This window comes from Panthera pardus, unplaced genomic scaffold (genome assembly GCF_024362965.1).
Source record: "Panthera pardus isolate Hobbes unplaced genomic scaffold, ASM2436296v1 HiC_scaffold_21, whole genome shotgun sequence".
NCBI classification, from domain to species: domain Eukaryota; kingdom Metazoa; phylum Chordata; class Mammalia; order Carnivora; family Felidae; genus Panthera; species Panthera pardus.
This window is the reverse complement of record NW_026526777.1, coordinates 58158473-58178597: the sequence shown is the minus strand read 5'-3', so window position 1 is coordinate 58178597 and position 20125 is coordinate 58158473. Positions and strand designations below refer to the sequence as shown.

At 40.5% G+C, this 20125-nt stretch overlaps 1 protein-coding gene across 1 annotated transcript in view; it reads right to left on the bottom strand.

The window, feature by feature from the left end:
* Nucleotides 1-362: 362 nt before the first annotated feature.
* Nucleotides 363-20125, bottom strand: part of MPC2 (mitochondrial pyruvate carrier 2) — a 31530-nt gene continuing 11767 nt past the window's right edge. The window contains exons 2-5 of the mRNA XM_019423841.2: nt 16238-16278; nt 5367-5451; nt 4779-4890; nt 363-687 (exon numbers count right to left, since the gene is read on the bottom strand). Coding sequence (XP_019279386.1) covers nt 651-687; nt 4779-4890; nt 5367-5451; nt 16238-16278 — 275 coding nt within the window. The 3' untranslated portion in view covers nt 363-650. The remainder of the gene's footprint in view (nt 688-4778; nt 4891-5366; nt 5452-16237; nt 16279-20125) is intronic.

Sequence of the window (20125 nt, the reverse complement as noted above, 5' to 3'; positions counted from 1 at the left end):
ATAAATAAGTAAACTTAAAAAAATTAAAAAAAAAGAAAGCCAACTTATGTTCCAGGGATTCTAGTAGGCACTTTGATTTGCCCAAAACATAGATTATAAGCCATAGAGCTGGGATTCCAATTTAGGACTGGAGAGCCTTTTCGGCCACATTCTATCAATTACTGACTGTAATTCAACAACTGAGAAATCTTTTGTTACTCTGTAGCCATACAAGAATTGCTAGCCATTCCACTACCCATTTCTCACTCTCTTTAGCTCTATTTCCTTTTATTTCTAGCTATTTCACCACCCTTCCCTGTAAGAGAGATAATTTAACCTTTCAGTTCTCTCTGGTTGAGTAGTACAGAAGAAAGCCAAGGGTATGTAGGAGCAAGTATGATTTATTTGCGGCAGAGAGTAGAAAAAAAATGTTACTAATAGCCATAGATACATTCCTTAAGTCATATACAAAGAAACACTGTTATTAAAAGTTTGTTTTATTTTTCTGTGAAATTGAGTATTAGCCCCCAGTTTACAGTCTGTTTTTTTTTTCTTTATGGCTTCCAAACATTAGCACAGTTAATATCACCTCATCAATAACCAAATAATAAATCAAATTAGTCCCAGTGGTTATATGTCCACATCTAGATTGTTCGGGTGGTCAGGAACTCTCAGTTGTTTGCTTTAGCTTTTAGTTCTTGGTTATATCTATAAAGGAAACAGAAAGAGAATAATTATGCATCACCACAGATAACTATGTAATAAGAAGGGAATGGGAAGCATATTCCCCGTCTCCTTTCTCACTAGTCAAGAGGCTGTATCATTTTAGCTACAATCTTCTCAGGGGCTTGTGGATGAAACAGGCAGAAGGGAAAGTGACCTAAGGATTTTACTTGCATCTGGCTTCCAACTGCCAAAAAGTTTCAACAACGTAACTGACAAATAGCTTCCCATACAAAAGTCTTATTTTGGTATTTTCATTCTTGAATTATAACAGTGTAACAAACATGTGAACATACAAATAAAATTTAGCAAAATGTGGTCATCTGGACCTTTATTTTATAATCACGGAACATCTTTCCTAAGAATAAAATAAATTGGGAATGAGATCCTAAGCACTAAAAATAAAATATACTTTTTAAAAAATAAAATAGACTTTTGTGATGCTGACAGGCTACTGAGTTTTTAGCAGTTTGTAGACACTGGGTTAACAGAATAGTAAAGCTAAGGCCTATTTCTTCAATTCTCATTAATCCGAAGAAGAATTAACCACCAAGTCAGAGTCTTTCCCTTCTACAACACCCAGAGCTTCATTTACTATTCTGTCCCAGATTATAAGGGTGGAGAAGAGAGCACAAGAAGTAATTTATTCCACGAAGTCTACCAGAATCCCAGATTTCTCTAAAGGTTCTGATTTCAAATATCCCATGGTGCCTGTCTAACTCCTCCAGAGTCCAACACTTATATTTTGAGCTAAATCTCCCAGTCTACTGTTGTGACTGAAAACAGTGCCAAAAATCCTTTTGTCAAACTGTATCTGTGTTTCCACTTTAGAGATAATAATTCCAAATGTTGCATTCCGCGGGTTTGCAGCCCTCCCATTATGGCTTAACATAAGGTTAAAATGCAAGGGTGGATGAGAAAAATACTCGTGAAGAAAGTCACCGTACAGACTGAAGTTTGTATCAATGCAAGTAAGCTCGAAAAATGCTTGTCGGATGTGCGGTAGAACGAGCGAGTGATTCATCATCCATCCATTCTGTGCTAGAGGATAATGAAAGGATTCACGCGTCAAGCTAGGATAGCAAAGATGAGAAAAATGAAGGACAGAACGCCTTCTGAAAGGAAGGCAAATTATAACTGAATATTGTCCATTTCTTTATTATGGAGATCATTTAATTTTTTTTTAGCCAAAGAGCACTGTCCTGCAATTTAGGAAGTTTCTGTGGTTCCAGCGAAGCCGGAGCCTTCATCTGCGATGAGCTCGAGGCAGAGTGTGAACCAGTCACTGACAATATTAACTACCGAGTACAGACAAGCTTCGCAGACATAGTGGGCTCAGCTCCAGACCACCACGATAATGAATATTTTGTGAATGAATATTCAAATGAGTATTTTAGCCTCCCAGTTCATATAAAAGTGACATTTACGCTATGCTGTATTCTATTAAGCGTGCAATCGCAGTAGGTCTAGGAAAAAAAGTACATACCTTGACTTAAAAACATCTCTTAAAAAAACGCTAGCCATCATCTAATGTTTTCAGCAAGTCGTAATCTCTTTGCTGGTGGAGGGTCTTGCATCAACGCTGATGACTGCTGACTGACCCGGGTGGTGGCTGCGGAAGATTGGGGTGGCTGTGTTTTCTTAAAACAGGACAACAATGAAGTTGCCACCACATCAACTGACTCTTTCACAGATGATTTCCGGGGCATATGATGCCATTGGATAGCACCCACAGTGGAACTTCTTTCAAAACTGGAGTCTATCCTCTTAAACCCTGCCACCGCTTTATCAGCTAAGTTTATGTGATATTCTAAATACTGTACTTGGTTGTCATTTCAACAATCTCCACAGCGCCTTCACCAGCAGATTCCATCTCAAGAAACGCTTTCTTTGCTCATCCATAAGAAGCAACTCCTCATCCATTCAACCCTGTGATTGCAACAATTCAGTCCCATCTTCAGGCTTCGCTTCTCATTCTAGTTCTCTTGCTGTTTCCACCACATTTACAGTCACTTCCTCCACTGAAGTCTGCAACCCCTCCAAGTTATCCACGAGGATTGAAACGGACTTCTGCCAACCTCTTACTCATGTTGATATTTTGACCTCTTCCCATGAATCATGACTATTCTTAACGGTACCAGGATGGTGAATCCTTTCCAGGTTTTCGATTTACTTTGCCCAGATCCATCGGAGGAATCACTCTCTATGGCAGCTATGGCCTTACAAAAGGTGTTTCTTAAATAAGAAGACTTGAAAGTCAAAATGACTCCTCGACCCAAGGGCTGCAGAATGGATGCTGTGTTAGCAGCATAAAAACATAAATCTTGTTGTACATCTCCATCAGAGCTCTAGGGTAACCTGACACATTGTACATGAACAGGAATATTTTGAAAAGAATCTTGTTTTCTGAGCAGCAGGTCTCCACAGTGGGCTTAATATTCAGTAAACCACGTTGTAAATCGAGGTGCTGTCACCCAGGCTTTGTTCCATTTCTAGGGCACAGGCAGAAGAGACTGAGCATTATTCTTAAGGTCCTTAGGATTTTCGGAATGGTGCATGAGCACTGGCTTCAGCTTAAAGTCACCGGCTGCATTAGCCCCTCACAAGAGAGTCAGCCTGTCCTCCGAAGCTTTGAAGTCAGATATCGGACTTCTCCGTAACTGTGAAAGTCCCGGAAGGCATCTTCTTCCAGTAGGAGGCTGTGTCACCCACATTAAAGATGTGCTGTTTACCGTCGTCGCCTCCTTCGTTACCTTGCTCGATCTGCTGGGTAACTGGCTGCCGCCTGTCCGCCAGCACCTGCTGCCCCACCTTGCGCTGTATGTGGCGGAGACGGCTTCTTTCCTTGACCCACAGGAACCGACCTCTGCTGGCTTCAGACTTTTCTTCTGCAGCTTCCTCACCTCTCTGAGCCTTTCAGAGAATTGAAGAGAGCGAGGGCCTTGCTCTGGATTGGGCTTTGGCTACAGGGAACGTCGTGGCCGTTTGATCTTCTGACCAGACCACTAAAACGTTCTCCGCATCAGCGATGAGGCTGTTAAGCTTCCTTACCGATCGTGCATTCACTGAAGTAGCACTTTTGATTTCCTTCCAGAACTTTCCCTCCGCATTCACAACGTAGCTAAATATTCGGCACAAGAGGCCTACCTTTCGGCCTATCTCGTCGGCTTTCAGCCTACCTTCCTCACTAAGCTTAATTATTTCTAGCTTTTGACTTAAAGTGAGAGATGTGCATCTGTTGCCTTTCACTTGAACACTTAGAGGCAAACTGTAGGCTTATTAATTGGCCTATTTTTACTATTGTTGCGTCTCAGGGAAGAGGGAGATCTGAGCAGAGGGAGGGAGATGGGGGAATGGCCCAGTCGGCGCAGTCAGAACACACAACGTTCATCAGTGAAGCTCACGGCCTCATTTGGACGTGCTTCGTGGACCCCCAAACGACGACAGCAGTAAAATCAAAGATCATTGACCACAGAGCACCACAAGATTGTGAGAATGACCAAAATGTGGCACACAGACACGAAGGGAGAAATGCTGTTGGGAAAATGGTGTCGACAGGCTTGCTCGACGCGGGGTTGCCACAAACCTTCCATATGTAAAAAGCGCAACATCTCTGAAGCACAATGAAATGGAGTGAAACGAAAATGTGGGACGCCTACAAACAGTTTTAAAAATATTCAGAGGATACTTTCTGACAAGACCCGTAGCCTCACACCAAACATCATTTCCAACCACTACATAACCACACCCGTTTTATTATCTATAATTGAAAGCGAGCGTTAAAACGTTCATGGAGAAAATTACTTAGTATTTCGTAAATCATGTCTGTTGTCTTAAAACAGATTCTATGATTGGGCTGTATTTCTAGATAAGACACAGTCAGATTTGAAACCTATGTAGCAAACATACTGCTTAACTAAACTTTGAACTTAAACCCCCAGATTTTTCTAGAAATTTCTGCTTCAGGCCTATTCCATCTTAACATCATACATGAATCTTAAAAAAAAAAAAAAATGCACTGCCATCTGGGTGGCTTCTGAGGCAGATTTCTCTTTTTACACCTTTGGTGGGCTTACCTCCAAATACGAAAGAGCTGAGAGGCCCCTGCTGCCCCCACGAAGAAATTAACAGCAAACAGACTCCAGTTTTTTGGAATAATTACAAGTGAGTATCTTGACCAAATAAACCCTGTTGAAACAAAAGATTTTTTTTTTTTTAAAGCACAGGTACTGCTGCAATATCTTTTGAACATTCTGTATTAGAGCAACATAATTATAAGACCGTGACAACATAAAGCAGGATAAAAGAAAAGCTGTGCTTTGAGTCTTTAATAAAGTTGCTATAATTCAGTGTTACACAAAATATGCAGTTCTTACATCAACAGGGAATCTTTATAGGGCAAATGAATATTAACTAACTTTTTTTCCTACTTACAAAAATATGTTCGTGGTAAAACAAACAAACAAACCAAAAACCCACGCAGATACTTATTCACAGTAACCGTCTTATCGAATAATTAATTGCCCAACGAGAACACTGTTAATTCCTTTGTGTGTGAGTGCATGTGCGTTTCAAACAGTAAACCGTTAAATAAACTGATGTAAGACAAAAACAAAAATATTGAATGCCCTAAATGGAACAGAGAAAATACTCATTTAATTTACCTGTAGCCATGAGAACAGCAGACTGAGCTGTGCTGAGTTTCTCTGCAGGTCTGGCCATGTCAGCCAGCCCAGCACACACGAGGCCCTGGAGAGACACATTAACACACAACAAGAAAAACAGCATCATGAGTGTGCAGTAATAATTCTTCATTTTATTTATTTATTTATTAAATGTTTTTATTTATTTTTGAGACAGAGAGAGAGCATGAGCAGGGGAGGGGCAGAGAGAGAGAGGGAGACACAGAATCTGAAGCAGACTCCAGGCTCTGAGCTATCAGCACAGAGCCTGATGTGGGGCTCGAACTCACGGACTGTGAGATCATGACCCGAGCCGAAGTCAGGCGCTTAACAGACTGAGCCACCCAGGCACCCCTATTTTATTTATTTTTAATGTTTATTTATTTTTGAGACAGAGAGAGACAGAGCATGAACGGGGGAGGGGCAGAGAGAGAGGGAGACACAGAATCGGAAGCAGGCTCCAGGCTCTGAGCCATCAGCCCAGAGCCCGACGCGGGGCTCGAACCCAGGGACCGCGAGATCGTGACCTGAGCTGAAGTCGGACACTCAACTGACTGAGCCACCCAGGCGCCCCAATAATTCTTCATTTGAAATAACACATAAAGTTTCAGAGATTTCCACATGATAGTAGCTATGATTTTAGTATCCACACATTAAGAAAATATATACATCACCAAAAACTACAATGAGTTCAGGGCTGCTTTTTGCATTTGTGTCTTGTTAACCACATCAAGTGGCCTCATATATTTGAAAATTAGTAGTGTGTGCGTATTCTTTTTTAATTTCGTTAAAAAAGTAAATATGTTTGAAAGTTATTAAGAGAGAGAGAGGGAGGAGAGAGACAGAGCATGAGCAGTGGAGGGGAAAAAAGAGAGGGAGACACAGAATCTGAAGCAGGTTCCCGTCTCTGAGCTGTCAGCATTGGGCCCGATGCAGGGCGTGAACTCGTGAACCGTGAGATCATGACCTGAGCAGAAGTCAGTCTCTTAACCAACTGAGACACTCAGGTGCCCCTGCGTGTGTGTATTCTAACAAATAATACTTTTTTCCACGTGTGAAATTATATATATACATATATATATATATATATGTATGTATATATATATTTTTTTTGCTCTCAAAAAATTTGCATGAGTGGGGGAGGGGCAAAGGGAGAGGGCAAGAGAGATTAGAATCCCAAGAGGGTTCTGCACTCAGCATACAGAGTCTGATACAGGGCTTGATCTCATGACTGTGAGCTTGTAGCTTCAACTGAAATCAAGAATTGGATGGATGCTTAACTGGCTGACCTGACCACCCAGATATCCCATAGTTATATATTCCTTTTTTTAAGAAAATGTTTATTCATTTTTGAGAGAGAGAGGAAAAATGAGCATGGGGGAGGGGCAGAGAGAGCAGGGGACAGAGGATCCCAAGCAGGCTCTGTGCTGATCGCGGCCAGCCCGATGGGGGCTTGAACTCCTGAACCGCGAAATCATGACCTGAGCTGAAGTCAGATGTTCAACCCATTGAGCCGCCCGGGCGCCCCCAAAATTATATATTCTTCATACATGTTGGAAACCACTGGTGTGGTGGATGCCTAAAAGCTGTTTAGGCATTTATGTAATTTGTACAGCGTCCTCCTTTCATGTTTTGGTCAGTGTTAATTCTTTTCTAAAAGTGGAAGTATCTGAAAAGCTCTGTTATAATTTTAGTTTCTTGGTTGGATAATTTTTCTTTAATGTCAAAGGATACATGGTTATTTCTTCCCTGCTGTGTCTTTAACACTGTTATGTAATCATCCTACTAAAACCCTACCATCAGCATCACTCAGAAAGTTCAGTAATGAGTCTTTGGTTATGCTGGTTATGCTTGGTTATGCTGCTCTATTGCAGAGATAAGAATATGTAATAAAATGATCTTTATTGATGAAAAATTCAAACCTACACAAAATAAAAGACGAGTACAAAGAACCCCTACATACACATGTTATGTGTATTAGAGTTATGTGTGTTAGAGTTAAAATTCTGCCACATTCGCTTCACCTCCCCTCTTCCCTTTTATCCGTTAAGTATTTTATTTATTTATTTATTTATTTATTTATTTATTTATTTTTTAAAATGTTTATTTTTGAAGGAGAGAGACAGAGCATGAGCAGGGGCAGGGCAGAGAGAGAGGGAGACACAGAATCCGAAGCAGGATCCAGGCTCTGAGCTGTCAGCACAGAGCCTGACGAAGGGCTCGAACCCACAAACCATGAGATCATGACCTGAGCTGAAGTTGGACTTAACTGGCTGAGCCACTCCAGGCACTCCTATCCTTTAAGTACTTTAAATCAAATCCTAGATGTCATTAAAGAATATGTCTTTAAGAAGTTATTTTTAGGTTTTATGGAGTTTCTGAAAGATGCTCTCACATGGAAAATATAAATCAGCAAAGGACTTTGCTCCTAAACAGAACACAGACATACTTGTGAATTTATACACAAATTTAAGTCAAGTACAAAGGGTTTTGAATTAGTAAAGTCAGTAGTTCAAGAAGGCAACGATTCTGATTTAAAAGGGGGAAAGTGGGTAAGCAGGGGTACAACCAGATAAATCATAGCTAATGCGATTTTGCCTCTTGTTAACTTTCACCCACAGTCCTGTGATTTTTCTCCCAAATGCTTCCTAATCATCCTTCCTCCATTCTTCTTCTAGGTCCCCATGTGCATTTTTTTCCATTTCATATTTGTTCTACTTCTACGGGGTGGAATACTGCCTTTGAAATGGGGAACAAAGGGGTTGATTTCTGCTATTGACCTACTGGGTCCACGTATTACACTGAGGCTTGCTGCACAGATCTATGAACACTATAGGCTACATTCTAGCATCTTCTTTTAGAAGAAGTCAGTGGTCATGATTTATTTATGCTCACAGTATACCCTTTATTTTTCTGGGACACCTTAGTAATTATTCTCTCCCACAAAGGTCTTGAGCTCTCTTTCTACTTCTACATCATTCTAAGCTTATGTAAATTAGCTTAGAAAATCTCACTGTGGGGAGCCTAGGTGGCTCAGTTAGTTGAGCTTTAGGACTCTGGATTTCGGCTCAGGTCATGATCTCTCATGGATCTGATCTCATGGTTGTTGGGATTGAGCCCCGCATTGGGCTCCGCCCTGAGGGCGCGGAGCCAGTTTGGGATTCTGTCTCTCCCCTTCTCCCCGCCCCTCCCCTGTACTCATTCTCTCTCTCAATAAATAAACATTTAAAAAAAGAAAAAAAAAAAAGAAAATCTCACTGTGAATCTATTCTCCATCACTTACTAGCTGTGTGACTTTGGTCAGATTACATAACACTTTGTCTTAAATTCCTCATGTATAAAATGAGAAAACCAGTAGCTACCCTTGCAAAAATGATATATGATTAAACGAGATAATATGCACAGGTGCCTGGTAAATACTATTATTAACAACAAGAACAGACAGCTTTTGTCTGTAGAGTCACAGAGAAAAAGGAATGTTAGTTTTCTGTCCTTTCCTGCATTACTTGCCTTAGGCTAGGAGGCAGCAGGTCTGTACTCATTTTCATCTTTATTATGAAGCTTATTCAAATAATAGAACTACATAGATTTTATTCGGAGAGTGTTTAGAATAAACAACAAGATTGTGTAAAATATTCTCCAACGTACAAAGAAAATACCAGGTTAGATCTGCAGCGACTATTTTAACGGTGGTCATGTAAGTGTGTAAGTGCATAGGCTTTGGAGTCCAACAGACCTGGGGTTTCAAGTCTTGATTGTGCCCCTTACCACGATGGTATATTCAGTCATCTAGCTCTTTGAGCCGTAGTACCCTTACCTGGAAGATGGTAATAATATTTAGTAATATTTGCTTCTCAGATTTTTTTCTGGTGAAGATCAAATTCACGAGACCATGTATCAGATAATCGAATACAGTCTGGCATTTAGTGGACTCAAGTCAGCTCCCTGTTTCCATTAGTTAAAAAAATGCTCTTCAAATTATCTAAAGCCCAGGACTACGGTTCTTTTTGGCATCTGATTATCTCCACTGGGTGGGGTAGATATTCCTCAGATGGTATAAAAACCTTTTTTCTTTCTTTCATTCAATATTTGCTCCTCTATTTAAAAAAAAAAGTCTTAGGATGCTTTTAGAGGAGTTAAAAAAATGAGATACCACTATAGAATATTCCAATCCCCAAATGCTTAGAGACAGCAAAGTGCTCAGGATTTTTAAGCCATTAATTAATCTACATAAATAGTTCCAGCTGGAAAAGCAAACAAATAGGTATTAAAAATCTGCACGGATAATCTTAAAATAGCTTAATTTATTCTTAAGGAGAAGAGGAAATAAAAAAAAAAATTAGCTACACAAAACGGCCTATTATTTGAGAGTTAAGTATAACCCTGTTTGTACAAAAAGACTATGAACAAAGATAAAAGCTCTCTTAAGTGACCTTCACAGCATAGCTTCCCAGGCTAGCCAATGATCTCCATTCCTTCTGTAAACAAGCTAACAGGTGTCCAAAGGTATGCTGGATACTCATGGTTTTTCATTCTGTGTTGCATTCGTGAATTTTTGCTCCCACCAGTTGAACTGAGCTTTTGCCAACTTTGTCCTTAAACCTAATGTAACCTACATAATTTAATGAACTATCAGGGAATCACACGCAATACAAAAGAGGTTGTCATTTTTATGAAAACTAAGTGACTGCTCTGCAAAGACTGAATAAAGGCAAGTTGCTGAAGCCTGCGGTCAAATGCGGTGAGAACAAGACAGATATAAAAAGACTGGGTGGGAAAGCCATAAAGATCCAGCAGATTTCTGTTCTTATGGTATTATGAAAAGTGTCTGTGAACTTGCTTTGCTTTAAACAAAACTAAAGTAGAAACTTCTTAAAAACTTTTTTTTTTTTTTTTAAAGTAATCTCTACCCCCAACCTGGGGCTCAAACTCACTACCCTGAGATCAAGAGTCGCATGCTCTTCCAACCGAGCCAGCCAGGCGCCCCTAAAATGGAAATTGTACAGGATGCATTATCGCATAATTCATCCAAAACAGAACATGTGGAAATGAGTGGATCCATACACAAAGAAAAGCTTTAGCCCTATAGATGACTGGCAAATCAATGTCTCTTAAGTTAAAAGAAAATATTTAAGATATATAACTATTGTTTTTTTTTTTTAAATGTTTATTCATTTTAGAGAGACAGAGTGTAAGCAGGGGAGGGGCAGAGAGAGAGGGAGACACAGAATCCGAAGCAGGCTCCAGGCTCCGATCTGTCAGCACAGAGCCTGACGTGGGGCTCGAACTCACGAGCTGTGAGATCACGATGAGCCGAAGTCTTATGCTTAACCGACTGAGTCACCCAGGCACCCCGGCATTGTTTTTTAGGATTATCCATTTTGACGTCAATGATTAATTATTTGCTCTCAACAAAAGTAGTTAAGAAGGATTCCACTACAGTTAAATGTCTGAAAGTATAGTCTGAAATTCTTAATACAGAACATATGTCCCCTGGAGTAGTAACGGTTATGTGTCATGGACAGACTACCATAGATGAATTATTATCATCTGCTGCTATGCTGTCACCAGAAGACTATGTATGATTTCAACATGAACTTAAAATAGATGTTTTTAAAGGAGACAGAGAGCCCACAAGGCACTTGGTGTATATCATATTGTCAATGTTTCAAAACTTTGTTCAAACCCTTTGTCGATGTTTCAGAAGAAACACCAAAGCTATTGATAAAATCCTATAAACTTCTATGTTGTGACAAACTTGAAGTCAAAAGTACACCCAAATTGATAATAAATAGGGTCAATCATTCTTACTCTTTCAATAATGGTGCTAGAAAGAATTGTTAAGCAATCAGTTACACTTTATAGACATACAGTTACTACATAATTTTCAGTGCTGACACAGAAGAGATAGAAAATAATAATACACTTTTCATTAGTGTTTTTTTTAGTATCATACTAGTTTGAATGGTGTTTTTGCTTTGATCTGCATTTTGATTAACAGACAACCCATTTTAACATTAGAAAAATAGAGGACGTTCACATATCACACATCACACTAACTGGGTTTCCTACAAAGGGACCATTAGTGTCAGTCACCAAAAATTTCAAGTGTTGTTGTTGTTGTTTTGTAACTTGTTCTACTGACATTTTAGCCTGTCTCACCCTCAACTGTTCTATTTCTGCTCTGCAGGTATCAGCATTTACATTAACCATTTGCACAGCTCATAAAAATTGCATTATGGGAAACTGAAGCAGGGCCTGCCCCGGCTCTGCTGTTCTTCATGGCGTATTTTGTCCATTATCTCACAGCAACTACACTGCTACAGTCTCCATTACCATTTAAAAAGCATCTGGAATTCCATGCTAGCCACGGGAATTAACATATGTTCAATACATTCAATATAAATTCGATATATTCATATATCCATATATTTATCCAAACCGGACACAAAATTATGTGTGAGGCTGAATGAACAATAAAAGCAAATCTTATCCTTAATGGTTATTGTAGAATAATTTCAATCATGTCCTTAGGATTCTGAATCCCATTTTATTAAGGAAAGTAATTCATGTGAATGCATGTTTACAAATATTAGTAAGACAGCTTACAAGACAGCCTTTGCTATAAAAGTCTACATTAAAATTCAGTCTGGGGGCGCCTGGGTGGCTCAGTGGGTTAAGCATCTGACTTCAGCTCAGGTCACAAATCTCACTGTTCGTGGGTTCGAGCCCCCCATCTGGCTCTGTGCTGACAGCTCGGAGCCTGGAGCCTGCTTCGGATTCTGTGTCTCCCTCTCTCTCTGCCCCTCCCCTGCTCACTCTGTCTCACTCTCTCTCAAAAATAAATAAACATTAAAAAAAAATTTAGTCTGGACCCTCGAATTCTTGTCCTGAGCCTCTTGTGAGGAGTCTGTCCTATATTTAAAAAAAAAAGTTTATTTATTTATTTATTTTTGAGAGATAGAGAGGCAGAAAGAGAGGGAGACAGAGAATCCCACGCAGGCTCTGCATTTTCAGTACACAGCCCGATGTGCGGTTCGAACTCATGAACCGTGAGATCAAGACCTGAACCTAAATCAAGAGTCGGATGCTTAACTGACTGAGCCACCCAGGTGCCCCGAGTCTGCCCTACTCATGGAGTTCTACCAAACAGGAATGGGGACACGAATGAACAATTTTTCACTCGCTTAATGAGGAAGTGGGGTATACACATAGACGGAGGTGGGTTGCCAAACCTCAATTAGCCCTCCGGGGAATAAACGTAGGCTTGTAATGGGATTTAGCGTACAGTTACGTTGATGAATCGCATTCAGTTACAGGGCAACCAAAACATAGATCAAATGTCTGTTTAACTAAGTCACATGAAAAGGAGGGAAAAAAAAAGATCTTTCTGTGGGAAAAACATCAGTAAGTGTACATAATTCTGGTCTTTGGTAAGTTGAAAGCGAGTGAAAACTACTTAGTAATTACGTATCAAGTCAGGAGGAAAATCAGAATGAAGTGCTGGGGAAGCGCAGGAAGTTAAGGCACCATTATCTACGACTCAGTGACTGGCACTTAGTCTGAAAAAGGCTCTAAAGACATGGGTGATAAAAAGCAGTATCATTTTCCCCTCCCTCTATGAACTTTGTAGTAGTTCTGAACGTAACTACCTATTATTTGTGCTTTGCTTTTTGGCCCCGTGAATAGCAGCTGCACTTCCTGGTAACATCCTGTATCTTTCCCTGAGTGTCTGTGAACACACACGAGAGGTAAAGGCTGTAAACGGTGTGAAACAGGACAACGAACATGCTGCGTCTGTGTAGGAAACAACGCAAGACAGATGGCTGAACTGACACAGAACTCTCGGACCAGAAAGCTAGTTTTTAACGGTTAGAGCGAGCAGAAGCGTTAAAGATGACATATTAAAACTTAAAAACAATTGTTTTAATGTTTGTTTGGTTTTGAGAGTGAGACAGAGTGAGTGGGGGAGGGGCAGAGAGAGAGGGAGACACAGAATCCCAAGCAGGCTCCAGGCTCTGAGCTGTCAGCACAGAGCCCGATGCGGGGCTCGAACCCAGGAACTGAGAGATCATGACCTGAGGCCGAAGCTGGAAGCTTAACCGACTGAGCCACCCAGGTGCCCCTAAAACTTTTTTTTTTTTTTAATTGATGGGAGGGTTTTGCAAAATACCGTTAAAAAGACAACCACAGGCCCAAAATGGCATCACTTAGGCCAAGACACTAATACCTAATGTAACTGCACTTTCAACCTCCCCCAGAAAGGTTGTCTTAACTAGTCAGTTAGGAATTTTCTGGTCAGCACCAATGATGTACTCTCTGGCATAGGCCCTCTCCCCATTCCCAAAGAATAATTCGCCTACTAAGACTCTTTTGTCCCCAAGTGAAGGTGACCTCACCTGGAGATAATCTTTTTTTTTCTGTTTATGACTTCTTTGTCCTGCCTTTAAAAACTTTTCTCTTTCTGTAGCCCTGGGGAGTCTCCCTCTCTATTCATTCGCTAAATAGGATGCTGTCTCATCCATGAATCATTTAATAAAACCCCTCAAGCTTACTTGGTTGAATTTTGTTTTTTAACAATACAAATAATTAAAAAAAGAACTGCTCTGTAGTTCTGTATAAAATGCAGCTCGGAAACACTAACCTACTCTAGTCATTTTATAAATAAGGGGAGAAAATGACAGATTTAATTTACCTAAGGCCATAAGATTAAGGGACAGCCAATTCTAACATTCTCAACTACTTAGATGTATAGCTGAGTTTCTGAAATTGTTCTAACAATTTTTTTTAAATTTTTTTAATTTTTTAATATTTATTTTTGAGAGAAAGACCGAGAGAGAGAGACAGAGCGCGAGCTGAGGAGGGGCAGAGAGAGAGGGAGACAAGAATCCAAAACAGGTTCCAGGCTCTGAGCTGTCAGCACAGAGCCCGACGCGGGGTTTGAACTCACGGCAAGATCATGAACTGAGCCAAAGGCAGACGCTTATCTGACTGACCCGCCCAGGCACCCTGTGTTCTAACGATTTAAAACATTACATTTAAGAAAATTAAAATAGCCTACAACTCAACAACAACAAAAAAACTTGATTAAAAAATGGACAGAGGGCTTGACTAGACATTTCTCCAAAGATATACAAATAGTCCATAAACACATGAAAAGAGTCTCAGCATAACTAATCACACTTGAAAATGCAAATCAAACCCACCACGAGCTACCACTTTCCACCCATGAAGATGGCTATTATAAAGCAACAACAACAACGAAAGTAACAAGCGTTGGCAGGCTAGACGTGGAGGAATTGGAATCCTTGTGAACTGCTGGTGGGAAGGTAAAAACAGTGCAGCCGCTGCGGAATATAGTGCGGCAGTTGCTTAAAATAATATTGATCCAACAATTCCGCTTCTGGGTACATACCCCAAAGAACTGGGAGCAGGAACTGGACCGGATATTGTGTGCCATTGTCCACGGCAGCATCATCCACCGTAGCCAAAAGGCGGAAGCAACTCAAGTGTCCATCAACAAATGAATGGATGTGCTTGACACTAAGAGAATCGTTAAGATGGCAAATTTTATGTGTCGTCTGCCACAATTAAAAGAACAAAAAGCCTACAGACTAGTACTTTTCACATTTTAGAAGGTATCAGAATCACTTAGAGGGCAAAATTACCAGTGACTCCATCCCCAGAGTTTCAGATTTAGCAAATCTGTGATGGAGCCCCCGAATCTGCATTTCTTTCTTAAAAAAGAAATTTAATGTTTATTTATTTTTGAGAGAGAGAGAGACAGAGTGCAAGCAGGGGAGGGGCAGAGGGAGACAGACACAGAATGCGAAGCAGGCTCCAGGCTCCGAGCTGTCAGCACAGAGTCCGCCCCACAAAGAGGGGGTGAAGGGGAACCATGACCTGAGCCGAAGTCTGATTTTAGGCACCCCTAAAATCTGCATTTCTAACAAGTTGCTGGGCAGGGCCAATGCTACAGGTCTAGGGATGACACTGATTGAAGCACTGCCGTAGGCCAAAACCGGCCCTTTCAACATAAAAATCAGTGATTTGCTTTATTATTTCCATGGCCGTGTCTTTTCATTTTCAGCTAAAGGAGAACTTTGGGAATGCAAACTCTGGCCTCAGGTAAAAAGCACTGGTCTTGGGAGTCAGAAGTTCTGGATTCTACCATGTACCAAATACGTATGATACGTATGATACGTAGGATAATTTTTTCTACTTTTTGAGACTAAACTTTCCTTGCCTGTATTTTGGTGTTGGTATCGTCAGTTCGTATACTAAATTAATAATAAAAATTAATTTGGGGGGTTCTGGTTATTTCATTTTATTTAGTCATAAAATCTTAGAATGAAGTTTCGAGTTTCTAGGGCCCGCAATTATATAAGCTTTTTGATAACAAATATGTTCCTAGAAGGCCTCTTATCTAAGAAGCTCAGAACTCAAGTAGGTAGTATGCTTTATGCAGTAAAAATGACACTTCTAAGATTATTTGCATGAAATCATCTCCAGACAGACCATGAACATTTAATTTTTTTTTAATTTTTTTTTTTTTTTTTTGAGAGAGAGACAGAGTGTGAGCACGGGAGGGGCAGAGAGAGAGGGAGACACAGAATCCCAAGCAGGCTCCAGGCTCTGAGCCTTCAGCACAGAGCCCGACGCGGGGCTCGAACTCACGAACTGCGAGATCATGCCCTGAGCCTAAGTCGGAGGCTTAACTGACTGGACCACCCAGGTGCCCCCAGACCATGAACATTTAAAAAAGAACATTCTTCATAAAAGTGACTTCAAATTAATAAGTTCCTTTTAAAGAATATCTTTTTTCAGTACCTTCTGCAAAACTCAGGACTTACCCATTTCATAATTGGAGCCCAGAAAAAAACTGTTTTGGGACCTGGAAAAAAAAGAAAAGAAAAATTTAGAAATAACCCAACTATTTTATACATGACTTAAAATTTTTTTTTAATATTTATTATTTATTTTTGAGAGAGAGAGAGAGTGCATGTGCATGAGTGGGGGAGGGGGGGCAGAGAGACAGGGGGAAAGAGGACTTGAAGCCGGCTCCACTCCGACAGCAGGTGCCAGATGGTGGGGCTCGAACTCGTGAACTACTGTGAGATCGTGACCTGATCCAAAGTCGGCCGACTGAGCCACCCAGGTGCCCCTGGTCCTTAATTATCTTTTATCCCTCTCAAACGAATTCATTGGGCTTATAGTAAAATTCGTTAACTCAACGTGATTTTAATACAAAGAGATTTATAAATCTATCATAGTGTCCTTTAAATATACAACTGTGGTTAGTGGTAGATCTATTTACCTATAAAAATTATGACCTCCTTGAAGCTAGTGGCTAAATCGTATTCATACTTGTATCCTTACCACCTAATGGCTGTTGAATAAAGAGCCAGCACAACTGGAAACAGTTTATATTAACCAGAGTTTAGACTTTAACTTTGATAAATAGGGGTATATGTAATACACGTGCCTATATGCAAACAACTGAAAAATTCATTAAAATCAGAAGTTGTTTTTATCATTCCGACACTTGCATATTGATAAGCCTGGCTTATCCTTTGAAGAGTTTTTAAAGTTTGCTGATCTTCTAGACTATTTACATCTAGTCCTAAAATCTTTCCACAATCGAAGTCTCATTTTCTCAATCTTCAAAGGACCTGGATGCTAACTTTAGACCAACGATTCCTCAAATTCTAGAAGTACATGGCTCAGAGGCTGTCTTTCCTCGTGCGCCAAAATGATTATAATACTAAACTGCATTTTCTTTTTTTAAAAATATATTTTTTTTTAACGTTTATTTATTTTTGAGACAGAGAGAGACACAGCATGAACAGGGGAGAGTCAGAGAGAGAGGGAGACACAGAATCTGAAACAGGCTCCAGGCTCTGAGCTGTCAGCACACAGCCCGATGCGGGGCTTGAACTCACAGACCGCGAGATCATGACCTGAGCCGAAGCCGGATGCCTAACCAACTGAGCCACCCAGGTGCCCCAAAACTGCATTTTCTCACCTTCATGTGACAGCTAGTCATTTTCATGTTTTCCTATGTACTTTCAGCTTTTCCATATTTTTAAAAATTTATTTATTTTGAGAGAGAGAGAGCAGGTGTGAGCAGGGGAGGGGCAGAGAGAGAGAGAGAGAGAGAGGGAATTAGAGAAATCCAAGCAGGCTCTGTGCTGTCAGCGCAGAGCCCGACACAGGGTTCATTCCCATGAATGAGATCATGAGCTGAGCTGAAATCAAGAGTGGGTGGGTAGGCTCAGTGCTGACAGCTCGGAGCCTGGAGCCAGCTTCGCATTCTGTGTCTCCCTCTCTCTCCGCCCCTCTCCGGCTCACGCTCTTTCTCTCAAAAATAAATAAACGTTTAAAAAAAAAAAAAAAAAAAGAGTCAGTCGCTTAACTGACTGAGCCACCCAGGCACCCCTCAAGTTTTCCATAATTTAAATTGTAGTGCCAATCTGGACATAGTGCTGAAATGGCTGTTGGGAGAATTAAAGCTATTGAGGAGTTCTAAACTTTGCTGTTCTTTTTTTTTTTTTTTAAATGGTTATTTATTTTTTTTAATTTACTTTTTAAAATTTATTTATTTTTAAGAGAGAGAGAGGGTGTAAGTGGGCAGGGGCAGAGAGAGGGGGAGAGGGAGTTCTAAATGTTGACGTTCTTGTAACTGGCTGAAAGTCTCTACATATTCAATTTCTGGGTTACTGTACTTATCTTTTATCCGGTTCCCTCAGCTTCGTACTGTTCTGATCGCAATTCCCATTACCCCTAGAACTCTAGCTGCATAATGATCCTCTCCTCTGTATCTTTTTTTTTTTTTTTAAATTTTTTTTTCAACGTTTTTTATTTATTTTTGGGACAGAGAGACAGAGCATGAACGGGGGAGGGGCAGAGAGAGAGGGAGACACAGAATCGGAAACAGGCTCCAGACTCCGAGCCATCAGCCCAGAGCCTGACGCGGGGCTCGAACTCATGGACCGTGAGATTGTGACCTGAGCTGAAGTCGGACGCTTAACCGACTGCGCCACCCAGGCGCCCCTCCTCTCCTCTGTATCTTGAACAAGAATTGGAAACAATTTTCTTTTGATGTTGGAATTTTAAAACAAATTTAAAGGAACTAAGGAAATAGAAAAGAAAACGTGAAGGCACAGAGTTTAAGAATATAAATTTCCAGTCCTGACTTAATTACATTTTAGCTCAGGTCACTGGTTCTCCACCAGGGGTGATTCTGTCCCCCCAGGGGGGGGGCGTTTGCAATGTCCCAGGACACTTTTAGTTGTCACAACTGTCGTGGTGGTGATACTGCTGCTACTGATACCTGCTGGGTAGAGGCCAGGCAGGCTGTTAAACGTCCTCCAACAAACAGGACAGTCTCCCACAGCACATAATCAGCTAGCCCCCCAAATGTCGATAGAACAAGCTAGGCAAACACACAACTAGTTTCATGCTGTTTACTGGCTCTAAACCTTAGCTTATGCTTCCACTAGCCCCATATTCGGCCTTGCCTTCATCTGGCTAACTCCCAACGTCGTTCAAAAACTTACAGATTGCACCTCCTCAAGGAAGCCCTCTTTAACATCTCCAGGTTATACTAAGCGGCCCGTATACTGCTCTGTCGTTTTCTGCACTGAACAATTAAAATGATCTGTTTATGCATCTGTCACTTTCACGAGACAGGGTGAAGGCAAGGCTTATTTCTTGGTTTCCCTTAACGAATAGTCTTTGTGAGCAGAACTGAATGGGATTAACCATATCCGGGACAGGTGTCAATCAAACATAAACTTTAGGTCTGATCCTAACCGCTTCATCCTCAAGGGCAGAATCTGCTATTTACTCATCCTCAGGGACATCAAGTTCCATTACATCAAGGCTGTACCAGATCTTCACTCACTAGTTACTCTGCTCTTAGACCATCACACTCCTCTATCTGGCTCCTGAAAGTTCTTCCCGTAAGTCTGATGGCATAATGTACTGATCCTATAAGTCAGTCTTTTCAAACTCTCTAGTTATTTTATTTAGTTTGAGCGTCTGAGATTCCCATCAGAGCACACTGGGTTTATTTTTGTCAAAGACAAAAAGTCTCTAAGAGACTCTAAGAGTCTCTTAGAGACAAAGTCTCTAAGTCATATGCAATATCAATCACTATGTTTATTTTTTATTCCCTGCATGAAGCTTGCCTTCAGCACACAAGTGTAAGTCAGCACAATGTTTTGGTCGCTGGCTTTGAACTTCTCAGCCAACTCCTTCTTCCTTCTATTTCAAAACTGATGCTTCCTCCTCTGCCACCTTAAAAATTGTTTCCTGAATAATGCCTCTAGGTTCTGGTTTCTTTATGAGCTTAAATATTTGATCCTTCAGACTTAACAAACAGTCAGGCTTTTCAGTAAGCGTTTGCTTGGTAACTAATTTACTCAACTGCCCCAAGCTGGATGAGAATTTTAAAATATTAACCGCTCCTATCTTTTACAACCAAACCAAAGAAAAAAAACTTCAAACATGAAACTGTGGCTGCTACAACCTAGACCAAGAGAGGTAAGACTATTTTAGGGAATACTTTTAAAATATAAAACAAGCCCTCCATTATTTTCACAACTGCTAAGCACTGAATTAAAAAATATCATTAGCAAATAGGTATTATAAGACATTCTAAATTTCTCATATTTCTGAGATATCAGAGGATGCGGACAGGTGACACAAAGAATCAGAGTTGGATATCTACAAATGCA